At 64.5% G+C, this 13,302-nt stretch overlaps 3 protein-coding genes across 3 annotated transcripts; 2 read left to right on the plus strand and 1 right to left on the minus strand.

Moving 5' to 3' along the window:
• Window positions 1–1,141: 1,141 nt before the first annotated feature.
• EMIHUDRAFT_243158 (hypothetical protein) lies at window positions 1,142–2,632 on the plus strand (the record flags this gene model as incomplete). The annotated part of the gene is made up of 1 exon (XM_005771579.1): window positions 1,142–2,632. One exon carries the CDS (start codon window positions 1,142–1,144, stop codon window positions 2,630–2,632), a length of 1,491 nt encoding a protein of 496 aa, XP_005771636.1.
• Window positions 2,633–5,495: 2,863 nt separating this feature from the next.
• On the minus strand, window positions 5,496–8,203 carry EMIHUDRAFT_458787 (hypothetical protein; the record flags this gene model as incomplete). Its single annotated transcript, XM_005771580.1, has 6 exons — window positions 5,496–5,912; window positions 6,175–6,348; window positions 6,554–6,685; window positions 7,005–7,067; window positions 7,188–7,463; window positions 7,559–8,203. 6 exons carry the CDS (start codon window positions 8,201–8,203, stop codon window positions 5,793–5,795), a joined length of 1,410 nt encoding a protein of 469 aa, XP_005771637.1. The 3' UTR covers window positions 5,496–5,792.
• A 2,043-nt stretch (window positions 8,204–10,246) lies between these two features.
• Window positions 10,247–13,302, plus strand: EMIHUDRAFT_444972 (hypothetical protein; the record flags this gene model as incomplete). The annotated part of the gene is made up of 7 exons (XM_005771581.1): window positions 10,247–10,732; window positions 11,417–11,692; window positions 11,765–11,818; window positions 12,388–12,432; window positions 12,541–12,590; window positions 12,735–12,764; window positions 12,839–13,302. Coding segments are annotated over exons 1-7 (1,329 nt in total), but the record flags the coding sequence as incomplete, so codon positions are not given.

Raw genomic sequence — 13,302 nt, forward strand, 5'->3', positions numbered from 1 at the left:
ATGAAGGGAGGCGCGACGTTAAGAGGCGGGAGCGAGAACGGGAGGGCGAATTTACCGGCGGCAGCAACTTTCATTCGCCGGCATTCGGGAGTTCAACGTACTTACCTCGCAGACGGGCGGGTCAAAAATTGCACCGGATTTCCCGTCACCAACCTTCGCGAAGACCATCGAGAACGACGCGACAGAGGCGGACGCGCTGGTCTCAAGCGCGTGGGATCACAAGAACATCGCGCTGCTCGAGCCCACGTCCTCGTGCGGCGCTGACAAAGACCAGGCTTGGGGCATCTCGGTCTTCAAGGTGGAGGAGCACCGCCCTTGCGCGGACGGCGAGACTGCGTGGGAGGGCCACCCCTGCGTCCACTACTCCGGCTACGTGTCGGCGGCTACGTCCAACTTTGTCAAGGTGAATGAGGGGCGATTCGTCTGTCAGCTGTTCGTCGACTCAGAGCGGGCTTGGTGCAACGACGTCCTCAGCCTCTCCGAAAGTTTACTTACTGGGGAGTGTGGAGTCCCGTTGTTAGGTAAGATGGGGGGGGCTGTGTAGGAGAGCTTAGCACGGTTCGTCTGCCAGCTGTTTGTCGACTCAGATGAGAACTGTGCCGCGGAGTTGCAATGCCTCGCCGTACCCGTCGCGCTGCCCCACACGGGGCTGTGCTGCCAGGCGGAAGCAGTCGCCATCACTGCACTTGCGGGCCTGTCGTCGTGGACGCGTCCGCAAGTCGGAAAAAACTTGCGGGTGCGGTATGTCTCGGGGTCCGAGAGAGCGATGTGCTTGTGTCCGCCTTGAGTTTGTTTTTTCCTACCATCGAAGGCTAGCTCAAAACAACTTACTCGCCGGACAAAAACGCATACTTTTGTCCTGCGACTCGCCGCTTTCCTCCCGCTGTGATCCTGTGTGAGCTCTGTGTCTTGATTTGCCAACAACATACCTAAAACTAAAACAATTGTGGAGGGGCCCGCCGCAAACTGCCAAACTTGTCACCACCGGGTCGGCCCGGCCGTGCTCACGCCCTCCCCTCTCATGACACCTTACACACTACTCGTACCCTTTGCGGCGCTCCTTCGTCCACCGACGCAACGCTGGTCGCCGGCCTTGTCTGCAGCGATCTCCGCCTCGAGAGGCGCCGAGCAGCTCTCAGCCATGCAGCTGACCGCCGAGAGTGAGAAGAAGCGGAAGCAAAAGGGCGAGAGCCAGGTGGAGAGGCGGCAATACAACAGCGTGCTCGGGGAGCTGGAGTCGTCCAAGCTGTATGGTCAGACGCCCAAGATGTTTGAGCTCGACCAGCTCGCAAACATGCTGCGGAAGGGACGGCTCAACCTGTTCCCAAAGTACCAACGCGACTATGTGTGGAAGCCGGAGCGGGCCAGCCGGCTCGTGGTGACCGTGCTGTGCAACCGCATCGTGCCGGGCGTGGTGCTGCACGAGAAGGAGAAGGGGGTTTACGATGTGGTCGACGGCAAGCAGCGGCTCACCTCGCTACTCTGCTTCTACATGGCAAGCGAGGACCGTAGCTTCCTCGCGACGCTCATGCGGCAGCCGCCCGTCTTCGAGAGGCTCTCGAAGCTCGATGAGAATTACGAGGACCTCAACGGCCTCTCGTACTCTCACCTCTCGCGCGAGCGTCAGTTTGCGCTGCAGTCCTTCACCGTTTCCTGCACCATCATCCCGCACGACACGCCGCGCCAGGAGGTGTTTGCAGCCTATGAGGACATCAACTCGGGGGGCGAGGACCTCAAGGCGCAGCAGCTTCGTCGCGCCGCCTACTTTGGTGCCTACATCGAGCTGCTTGACAAGCTGGCCACGAACCTCGATTTCCAGTATGTGCGGGACCCGCGAGCGGCGCGCGCTGGCACGTACACCCTCGACCCAAAGGAGTCGGACCGTGAGATGATCCTGCGCGCCTTCGCCTTCAACCGTGGCTGGCAAGGCTACATTCGGCCTGTGAAGACCTTCCTCAACCTCGAGCTCGAGAGCTTTGAGGAGCTCGACGAGGCGCGCAAGCCGGTGACCCTCCGTGAGCTGGAGGAGGAGTTCTGTTGGGTCCTCAAGACGGCGCGGCAAGTCTGGGGTCCGGAGGACGCGTTTGCCCGCAAGTGGGAGCCCTCCCGTTCTTGCGACGAATGGGTCTGGTCCAACTCGGTCAGCCTTCAGCTGTGGGACGTCATGTACTCTGTACTCGCGGAGCTGAGGCTCGAGAACTTCTCGACGCTCTCCTTCACGCAGAGTGCGGGCGGCATCGTCAATGCCTTCAAGCGCCTGTTTGAGCGCGACCTGCTCGATATGGGCGGGCAGGTGACTGTTGCCAAGTTCGCTGCGCGGCGCGACCTCGTCAAGGCGACACTGAAATCGCAGCTGCCGCAGCCACTCTCGAGCAGCCGCAGCTTCGCCAACCCCGAGGCGCTGCGCCTCCGCTGCTTCTCGGCCCAGCTCGGCGCGTGCGCCATCTGCGGTCAGCCGCTGGACCCTTCGCGGCTGCACGACGGCACGTACGCGCACCTCGATCATCGGGTGGCATGGGCGAGGGGTGGGCGCACAACGGCGGAGAACGCGCAGCTGGTGCACGCCGGCTGCAATCTGAGCAAGGGCGCGGGGGGGGGCTCAGGCTCAGCGTGCCCGCGTGGCGAGGGTTGAGAAGCGGATCTTGCTCGAAGTAGTCAAGAGAGCTCAAAAGTTGTGAAATGTATTGTTTGATGCACGGACGAAAAGAACCACACATAAACTAAACAGGGGTCCCGTACCATGCGGAATCGACCCTAGCGCCCAGACAGGCGGGCGCCGATGCGGTGGGAGGGGAGGGAGGCTCTCCCAACGCTTTCTTCTTTTCATCGCGCGTTATCCCGTCTCAACTCTCTCGGTTGGAAGGCCGTCCAAATCTTCATTCAAATCTCGAGCGAATCTTATCTCGAGCGAACTATATAGCGGTACGTGCACACGTGCACACAGTCCTAGCTGTGAGCCGTACGTCCGTACGTGACACACCGCACACGTACACGGCACCAGAGAAGCATGCTGCATGGGATGAGGGGCGAGAGACTAACATGATAGCTCACCACGGGACGGCCCCGAGCGCGAGCCCTCTACAGCAAGGCAAGAGAACAGACTCGCGCCGTCGCCATCGGAGACACCTCCCCCCATGCGTTTGTGGCCGGGTCGAATATCTCCACCGTGTTGCGGATCACGCCCTCGTCCTCCTCGTCCTCGTTCTTGCCGCCCACGGCGTACAGCTTGCCGTCGAGCACCGCCACGCCGACAGCAGCCCGCGACACCGCCATCGGCGCCACCTCCTCCCACGCATTCGCCGCCGCATCGTGCCGCTCGACCGAGCTGAGGGTGTCGTCGTCGTTCAAGCCTCCCACGGCGTACAGTTGAGCACCGCCACTGTGAGCTCGTCCCGAGCCGTTGCCATCGGCGCCACCGCCTCCCAGGCGTTCGTCGCCGGGTCGTACCGCTCCACCGAGCTGAGGGCGCCGCCGCCACACCCGCCAACAGCGTACAGCTTGCCGTCCAGCACCGCCACGGCGTGATAAAACCGCGCCTTTGCCATCGGCGCCACCGCCTCCCACACGTTCGTCGCCGCGTCGTACCGCTCGACCGAGCTGAGCACGTTGTAGCCGTCATCCTGCCCGCCCACCGCGTACAGCTCACCGTCGAGCACCACCACGCCGAAAGCTACCCGCCGCACCGCCATCGGCGCCACCGCCTCCCACGCATTGGCAGCCGGGTCGTACCGCTCGACCGAGCTGAGGCGATTGCGGCCGTCATCCTGCCCGCCCACCGCGTACAGCTTGCCGTCGAGCACCGCCACGGCGTGATCACACCGCGCCGCCGCCATCGGCGCCACCGCCTCCCACGCATTGGCAGCCGGATCGTAACGCTCCGCCGAGATGAGGCGGCCGTCGTCGCCGCTGTACCCGCCAACAGCGTACAGCTTGCCATCGAGCACCGCCACGGCGTGAGCCTGCCGCGCCGTCACCAGCGGCGCCACCGCCTCCCACGACTTCGTAGCCAAGTCGTACCGCTCCACCAGGTTGGAAGTCATGTCGTCAGCCTCACTCATGCCGCCCACCGCGTAGAGCTTGCCGTCAAGCACCGCCGTGCCGACATACATTCGTGCCGTTGGCATCGGCGCCACAGCCTCCTCCTCCCACTCATTTGTGGACGGGTCGTACCGCTCCAGCGAGTTGACAAACTCGCTATAGCTGTCACGGCCGCCAAACACGAGCATGCGCGGCCTCTCGCGCTTCTTCAGCGTCTCCTTCCAGCCGCGGCGCCACGCGCGGCACGTCCCCTTGACGGCGTGCTCCGTGGTCGGCAGCTGGGCGAGGATGTGCGGGGCGAGGTCCGGCGAGAGGAGGACCTCGGAGAGGACCCACTCGGGCTGCTCCACGAGCCGTGCGGCGTGCTCCTCCGCCACGCGCAGCGCGGCGGCGCTCCAGAGGGGCGCCTGCTCGTCGATGAAGGCGACGAGCTGCTCTGGCGAGAGGCCAGACAGGCGGGCGCCGATGCGGTGGGAGGCCATCGGCAAGCCAAAAAAATACGCCGGAGCTCGTCCCCTCCTCCGCCGGTGGTACCGTGAGGTGAAGGGTGACGGGACCCCCCCAGACGGCCCGCGCTTACAGAACAGAGCGTGCAAGTACTACAAGCTGACGAGCGACAACGATGGGGAGGCCATCCGCTGGACAAGCAACTACCAGATCATCAGCAAGGTGTACATGAAGAAGCACTCCAGCCTGCCTCTCTGCTATTCTCTCAGTGCGGCAGACAAGAAGATGGTGACGTCCACCATGACGAAGATGGTGGGACCGGAGGCAGAGTAGAGACTAGAGTATGTGTGCAGTAGAGTCCTGCTGGTCTCCTCTTGATAATGTCATAAGTGTGGCTGGTGTGTGTCAGAGCCTGACAGCACCCCGACAGCACCACCTGACAGCACCTGACAGCAACAGCCCAACGTCTGACAGCAGCAGCAGCCTGACAGCTCTGACAGCTCCGACAGCGTCTGACAGCAACACCCGACAGCTCCGACAGCACCCGACAGCTACAGAGCCCCTCTGATGTCAGACACGCACCCGACAGCACCTGACAGCACTGACAGCACCCGACAGCTGGTCTGACAGAGGCACCTGACAGTGCCTGACAGCTGCCCGACAGCCCGACAGATCACCTGACAGCACCTGACAGCCTGACAGCCAGGGCTCAGAGAGGCAAAGCCTACGAGGGGTGGTGGAACCACATGTCACGGCCACTGCCGGCTCGACCCCACGATAGCCTCCGGAGGCTGACTTTGCGGCACCATCATCGGACGATGTCGACGAGTTGGGTCGCTCTCGCGGTAGCCAGATGACCGCTCATACTAGGAAGTAGGATCATCGACCATGGCCGCAGGGAGCGCGGGGGGTGGCGCTGGGAGCAACACGGAGCTCCGTTGGCGAGACGTTTTCAATAAAGCCGTATAAATAAATTAGTACAAGAGTTAGATGCGATTCAGATTCGAGATACGGCTCTAGCTTCCTTTCATTGGCTAGGGGACACAGAAGCTCCCATCGTTCATAGAAGGAGGCGCCCGAGGAAACCCTCGGCTCACGGTCCACACACCTTACCCCACCCCTTTCCTACCTTAGTTAGCCGCCTCCGTGCCGCTATCTCTCTCGAGCTTTCTCTTCGCCGCCACACGATCTCGTCCTCTTTCTCCTCCTCGCTCCTCGCACGCCCTCGCTACCGCCACCGGCGTGATGCTGTGGCGGAGCCTCTGGCGCTCCCTCCCGCTCTTTGGGACCCAGGACGAGGCCGGCGCTCAGCAATTGTGGCCGGCCTCGGACTCACCCGTCGTGTAGCTGTGCACCACGAAACCGTCCGCGTCGGTCGAGACCGACTCGTCGAGCGGCTGGAAGTCGACCAGGTGGCGCAACTCGACCTACACAGGGGAAGAAGCTCCTGATGTGAGGCTGGGTCCGCTTCTCCCGCAGCTTCTTGCAATACGCCGTGTCGCTCCGTGCACGCAGGGTGGACAATACAATCTATACCAAGCGTGAGGTGTGTGTCGTGTGTGTGTGTGTGTGTGTGTGTGTGTGTGTGTGTGTGTGTGTGTGTGTGTGTGTGTGTGTGTGTGTGGGCGTGTGTGTGTGTGTGTGTGTGTGTGTGTGTGTGTGTGTGTGTGTGTGTGTGTGTGAAGTGACTGTGCGTATATCTCGGGCCTGCAACAGCTTTGACGAGGCGAGCTCGGTGATGACGATCGAGCGCCCGTCCCCTCCGAGGTTAGGGCCCGCGTCGACCACGGCGATGCGGTGGCACGAGCAGTCTTGCGTCGGCAGCGGGATGACCCGTCGGCCGAGGCAGCGCGCCCAGCTCTCCTACAGCCAAGATGCCGCCGAGATGCCGCCGACATACACCGCCCAAAAGTTGTGGGGGCATATGCGTGTTCGGGGCTGGGGGGGGTGGGGGGGGGGGGGGGGGGCGAGCTCGCGTCCATCCGTAGCACGACGACCGCGTCGACCGCCTGCCACGTGCCGTGTGGACGCGTCGTGGACGTGTCCTGAACTAGGCGGACCGATGCACCGCCGACCACACCTCGTCCTCGAGGAGGTCCGAAGCAAGCGCGTAGATGAAGTTTCCGCGGCCGCCGCTGCCAAAGGCGAGGTGGATCAGGCGGATCGTCTTGCACCAGGGCGGCCCGCCGAAGGCGTAGAGCTCGCGCGTGTGGCCGCGGCGCGGGTCGATGCGCACGAGAGAGTTGTACGAGCCTGGAGGGCCACAGGGCTAGGGCTAGGGCTAGGGTCAGGGCTACCATGCAGGCAGGGCCATAGGGCGAAGGGCGCTATAAGGGCAGAGGGCTAGGGTTAGGGCTACCAGGTAGGGCTATAGGGCTAAGGGCCGAGGGCTAGGGTCTAAGAGCTGACGAGCCGAGCAGCGTCATCCAGACTGAGCCGTCGGGCGCGGTCGCGACGGCGGGGCCTGTGGGGCGTGTGTCCTGGACGTGTCGGGGACATGTCCTGTGGCGGTCGAGGACCCACTGTCTCGCGACGGCGGGGCCTGTGATGCGCGGCGTCGCGCCGCTCGCCGGGAAGGGGACCTAAAACACAGCGAGAGGTGGCAGTCACAGACAGAGAGGCGTGCAGGCGTCTCCTTGTGGAGCTCAAGGCCGGGCCGTCAGCTGCTTGCTCTCGCCGCTCTCGCGGTCGATGTAGAGCACCGTGTCGACCCCGTCCTGCGGGACGTAGACGTTGCCGAGCGAGTCGAAGTCGAGCATCGGCGGCGAGGTGAGGCACGGGTAGAGCCTGCCGCCCTTGCCCTGACCGCCCTTGGCGCTCGGGTCGTACTCGCTCGGCGCCACGCGCCACACCGCCCACCCGTCGGGGAGGGGCGTGTCGTGGCCTCGCCGCGCGAGCTCCGCCATGTTTGTCTCGTTTGCGTCCGGGTCGCAGCACGAGCTGCGGCCGCCGCGGCCGCGCGAGCGGCAGGGCGTGTCCTTGAGCGAGCCTACACTCTTCAAACTGGACCACTCATCCCACCCAGAAGGGTTGTGTGCGTGCGACTCCATATGGTGCCGCCCTTGAGGCCGACCCACAGCTCGCCGGAGATCGGACACTCGCGCATGCAGTGCGGCCCACCGACGCGCTGGGTCTCGCCGGTGGCGGGATCGGTGCAGAGCGTAGGCACCTTGAGGACCTGCCGAATGCGCAGCGGGTGCTCTCCGCGCACATCGACGAGGAGCAGCTCGTTTGCATACTGCAGCGTCATCCAGAGACAGCCCGGGTGCGCCTTTGAGGGAGAGATGTTGTGCAGGCCGGAGATGCCAGCACCCGTCGCAGCGTCGCATTCGCCCATCCTCCATGCGTCCTGGTCGTCCACCAGCACGCCGCGCTCGTCGACCGGGATCCGCACCAGCGTCGAGTTGCTCATCTGCGACACAAAGACGCACCGCGTCGACGGCTCGTAGCAGACCTCGTGCGTTTGAGTCGCGCGGGGCAGCTTGATCTCCTTGATGAGCAGCGGCCTCGCCTCGTTCTTCACAGGGTCAAAGTGGACGAACTGCGGTGGCTCGTGCAGAAGCTCGCCGCTCTCGAACGCCTCACGGTTCGGCGCGTTCGGCTCCGTCCAGCGGTGATCCACAGCCTCCACCTCCCCGGTCTGCTTCGGCGCGTTCGGCTCCGTCCAGCGGCCCACAGGCTCCTCCTCCCCGGTTGGCTTGCTGCCGCAAGAGCCCATCGTGCCTGGCCGACGTCACGAGCGCTGCTATTTTTGGAGGGCGATGCAAACGCCAAAAGGAGGCGGTTTGCCTCTCTTTGCCAGTCGCCATTCACAGACTTGGGCTTGATCATCGAGCACTCTCTCTGAGCGCTGGTCGATGAGAGGTTGAGGTTCACACTGTTGTGTGTGTGTGTGGACCTCTGTGTCTATGCTCGCGCTCTTCACATCTCTCCTGCTGCAATGCGCTGCGAGCGAGCGGGCCGAGGGATTTTAAGGCTCGGAGTCGGACATGGCCCCGTTTCGCCGTTTCGTTTTCAAACCCCGCGGACATGATAAACGTTCGCGTTTTCTTTCTTGCTACTGGAGAGGTGACCTGACCGGCCCCTGCGGTGCCCCTACCTACCTACCTACCTACCTACCTTACTTATGGGAAACTAAAAAAGAAATCACGGGACGGTGAAGGTGGGGTACTATACCAACTAGAGTGATGGTTGGTGGTACTCTCCTGCAACCACAGTCCTTCTTGTGACATGGCAGGCCACTCTCAAGCCCTACAAGCATCAGATCACCCATTTGGGGAGGGTTGACATCGTGATTTCCGCGAAAATTTCTTTTTTTGAAAATTCCAGCTTGAAGAGAGGGAAAAACCCGACGGGAGGGCCCAGACCTACCCTACCTACCCCGGCATGCTGTCCGCCCCAAGCAAAAACAATACACACCTGGTGTGGTTAGATTAAAATGAACTCGGGGGCACGGGACGCGGCACAAACGGGGCACAAACGACAGTGTTGTGGTTAGAGGCGTTGTTTTGGATCCTTCTCTTACCTTGAAAATCAATGTTTCTCGCTCCAATCAATGTTCCTCACTCCCTTGATCCGTGCATGCGTGGAGCTCACTCAGCAAAGCGCGTCACAATGGCTTCCTTCTCTCTGAGCGTGCCCGGGCGGACGCAGCATGTAGACGTCGCAGTGCAGCTGAGCTCACAGAATGCCAATGCCTGAGTACACACCCACCTCCAGGTGTGCGCTGAGCGCCTGCCGGTCGATGTGACCTCCTTGCATCACAGCGAGGGCAGGTCGCTCAGCGCCGGGCTCCTAAGCCACGGTCCTCAGCGCCGGGCTGGAGCGGGCCACAGCTTGAGCTGTGGCCGCCTGGCATTCCCGTCGTCCTGCGTTGACCCTCGATACTGGCGGGCAGGAGCAGCATCGAAGCGCTACGTTTAGCGTCCAGCTTGACGGCAGCGCAGCTTTGCGCCACACTTAGTGCGTCTTCTCAGATGGCGTATCGGTGTGACCGATGCTTTGCGCCACAATATGATGTCTTCTCAGATGGCGAGCCGGACGATCGCGGTCCACGAGCACTGCCTCGCGCCGCCACAAGCGTTCACCTCCGTCACTCCCATTGACCGCACTGGCACTTACGTAGCCGCACGTTCTGCCGTCCACTCGTTCATGTCGTGTGCGTCGGCGGTGGATGGAGGCGTCGTCTGCGACTCGGTCGCGTCAAGGCCGGGACAAGGCCGGCAAAAAGAAAAAAGTTGCCCGCGCCTCTGGCTCCCGCCCCATCCGACCCCTCGCCCATGCCTCTCGCCCTGGCCATCGCCGCCGCCTCCTTGACGCTGAGTGGTCGTGTTCGCGAACACAGCTGAAGCGCTGCGGCAACTGGGATGAGGGGTTTCTTTTTTCTTTGCGAGTACGAGATTTCTTTTGTTCGGATACGTGTTGTATATGTGTCTCTCCGTAGGACCGAGTCTTCAAAGCGTTCACACGAGGCATCGCGACCGTTTCTTGCGCCACCACACAGGGATTTTAAGGAGAGGAGTGTGGTGCTAGCCGTCGCCCGCCCTTGGGCGTCTGTCTGCCTCTTTCTATCTCTCTTCGCAGTCCCTCGCCGATTCTCGCTGCAACCTTCATGCCCCCTCGCGGTCGTCCCACTCTCGTCGTTCTCTCTCGTGTCGCTTTTCCCTCTGGTCGCGTCGCTCTCCTCTGCCTCATCCTGCTACGCCGCCGCCGCCACTGACGTGGAAAGGAGAAGACCTTGCCAAAGTGTGGAAGGGAAGGCGGCTCGCCGACCATCAGGGGCCGCTCTCGTTCCTGTCGAGCCGCTCTCAGCTTCCCGGGGGCACGAGCGGCGGCTATGGGTTGGTTCTCAAAGAAGGCCGCCAAGCCAGCCGAGGCGAACGCGCCAGCTACCGGCCGCGCCTCTTCCTCATCAAGGAAGAGCAAGTCGGACGCCGCCGCGCCGTCCGAGCCCGCTCCGGCCGAGCCATCAGCGGAGCCGCCCGCTGGGGCAGAGGCGGAGGCGGTGACGGAGGTGGAGGCCAGGCAGGAGGTCGAGGCGTACGAGCCGACGGCCGATGCGGCCAAGGCGGAAGGTGAGGCCCCCGCCGATCCGGCTGCCACGCCAGCGGCGGACGAGGCGGATGCGGCTGTGGACGCCTCGCGGCGCTCCTCCAAGGAGGTGATCAGCGCGAGGAGTGAGGTCGCCGACGCGCCCGCGGACGAGGTGGTGGCGGAGGCTGCGGCGGACGGCGAGGCAGAGGCGGCCGGCGCGGCGGAGGAGGAGGTGGAGGCCGGGACTGGCCAGGCAGCGGAGGAGGAGCCGGCGGTGGAGGAGGGCGCGGCGGCGGAGCCGGAGGCGGCGTCGGCCGATGCGGCGGGGTCGGAGCTAGTCAAGGCACTGTACGCCTTCGAGGCAACCGAGGGGGACCACCTCGGCTTTGGCGAGGGCGACGTGCTCGTCATCTTGGACAAGGCGGACGATGGCTGGTGGCCCTAGAAGCGGAAGGAGAGACACATCTCTCCCCAGATCTCGGAACCTAGAAGCGGAGTGCAGATCCGATCTCCCCAGATCTCAGAGCCTAGAGGCGGAGGGCAGGCCCGTGAATCGTCCAACTCGCGCTCACGAGGACGCGCGTTCTGCCGTCTTCACGCAGAGCACAACCCGCCCCCAAGATCAATGCATACAGTCGAGAACAGACAGACAGCGACGGCAGTCAGCAGGCTGCACTGGGCCCCGGGAAGGCGGACGCGAGGACGGCCTCTATGCGCGTGAGCTCGAGTGCTCACACCCTCGCACTGTTGTGCCGCAGGCTGGTGGACCGGCTCCAAGCAGAGCGAGCCAGGGCGCGTCGGGATCTTCCCTGGCTCGTACGTGGAGGGGCTCGGGCTGGCAGAGGCGGCGGTGGCGGCGGCGGGCGAGGCGGCGGGCGAGGCGGAGGGAGAGGCGGAGGGAGCGGCGGAGGAGGAGGGGGGGGAGGCGGCGGCGGCGCCCGGCCGCGACTCGAATATGTCGGACGCGTCGCAGGCATCGACGGCCTCGCAGGCAGCCGACGCCAGGGCGGCGATCTTTGCTCAGATACAGGCGGCGGAGGCGGAGGCGGCGGAGGCGCCGAGGCCGGCTCCCGCGGCGACGGGCGGCCCGGCGGCGCTGAAGAAGTGGCAGCAGCAGGAGCAGCCTAAGGGCGACGAGAAGCGAGTCCGGGCGGTCAAGTTGGAGCGGGTCAAGGCGGAGAGAGGGCAGCTCGCAGCTCGCCCCTAGCTGTGGACAGCGTCTCTTCACACCTCCCGCTGTGAATAGGTGGAGGGCAGCTCGCAGCACGCCGAGGCCATGCGCAACCTAAAGGACATCAAGGCGCGCGCCTTCCCTAGAACAGCGCCGGAGCGACGCGCAGACTGTTTCTCCGTTCCGCTCCACCGCCGCGCCCTCGCGAGAGTCCCCGAGATTGCCCGAGATTCCCCGAGATTACCCGAGAGTGGGCCGACGAGCGGGAGGGCGAGGTCCGAGAGTACCCGCGCAGCGAGCGCGCCCCGCCGCGCGTCAATCGCCTCGCCCGTGCCGCGTCCGGAGCCGGCGCAGAGAGCGGTGGCGCCGCACGGCCGCATTCTTGGCTTCCAGCCAGCGGTCGAGGCAGCGGTCGAGGGGAGACGCACACGCACACGCACTCCGCGGTGTGCACTGCTCTCGTGCCCCTCGTGGGTCACGCGGTGCTCTGAATCCGCGCCCGCGAGAGGACGGACTCCCACGCCGCCCCACGAGCCACCCGCGCGGCCCCGCGACCAGCAGCCGTGCGGAGACTCGGCAGGAGACCGTCCGCAGCCCCCAGGATCGTCCTCGTCCGAGATCGTCATCGGCCACCGTGGCCCTCCCCGCGCTGGAGGCTCTTGTGTGCACGGCACGGCCTCCCCGCCCTCCTGTCGTAGGCCAGCATTCCCAAGGAGAAGACGAACTTCACCGCGCGAGACAAGGCGGCGCACCCGAGATCGCTCGAGATCGCCACGAGATTGCGCCGAGATCGCCCTCGAGATCACTCTACAAGGGCACCTCCGCGACGCGTCCTCGACGCGTGTCCACAGGCGATGATGAAGCTTGAGAACAAGGCGATGGGCCGTTCTCCCGCGTCGACGCCCGGCAGCCTAGAAGCGGAACGCGGATTTGCCCGTTGACCAGACACACGCGCGGCAGGACGCGGACTCCACTGCGTTCTCACTGTACCCGTAGCCCCCGCACGCACGCAGTGGTCTGAGTACCCCTGCGCGTCGCACCGCAGGCCCGGCTCCTCCCCGGCGGGCTCCGAGGGGCGCGCGGACGCAGCTCGAGCATCACAAAAAGGAGCTCATGCACCGCCGCGGACGGCCGACCTCTCCGTTTTAGGCGCGACTCCATCCCGCGCGCGTCAAACGTGCGCAAGGCGAAGGAGGGGCTCTTCGCGGCGGCGGAGAAGGAGCCCGAGAGCAAGCTGTCGCAGGCCGAGGAGGCGACGCACAAGCACGCCCCAGAGAGCCAGCCACAGCACATCACCGCCGCCCCACGCACCGCCGCCGCCCGGCCCGAGCCGCCGCCGACCCTCCGCAGCCCCGCCACGGCCACCCCCGGCGCCGCCTCCCCGACCCCAGCAGTACACCTCCCGACCCACGCACCCACCGACGCGAGACGTCGACCAAGGTTCGTGCGCTCACCAGCGCGAGGAATGAACTGGTTGGTCGATGCGGTAGGCGAAGCGCAAGCTCGCCAACCTTGGGGTGGTCGACAAGAGGGCTGCGTACGGCGTAAAGTCCAAGAGCGGGTCGCAGCACGCAAAGGCCCCGTCTTCCCAGCTCGCTGCTGCCTGCCTCCCT

Source organism: Emiliania huxleyi (genome assembly GCF_000372725.1).
Source record: "Emiliania huxleyi CCMP1516 unplaced genomic scaffold EMIHUscaffold_379, whole genome shotgun sequence".
Classification (NCBI taxonomy): Eukaryota; Haptophyta; order Isochrysidales; family Noelaerhabdaceae; genus Emiliania; species Emiliania huxleyi.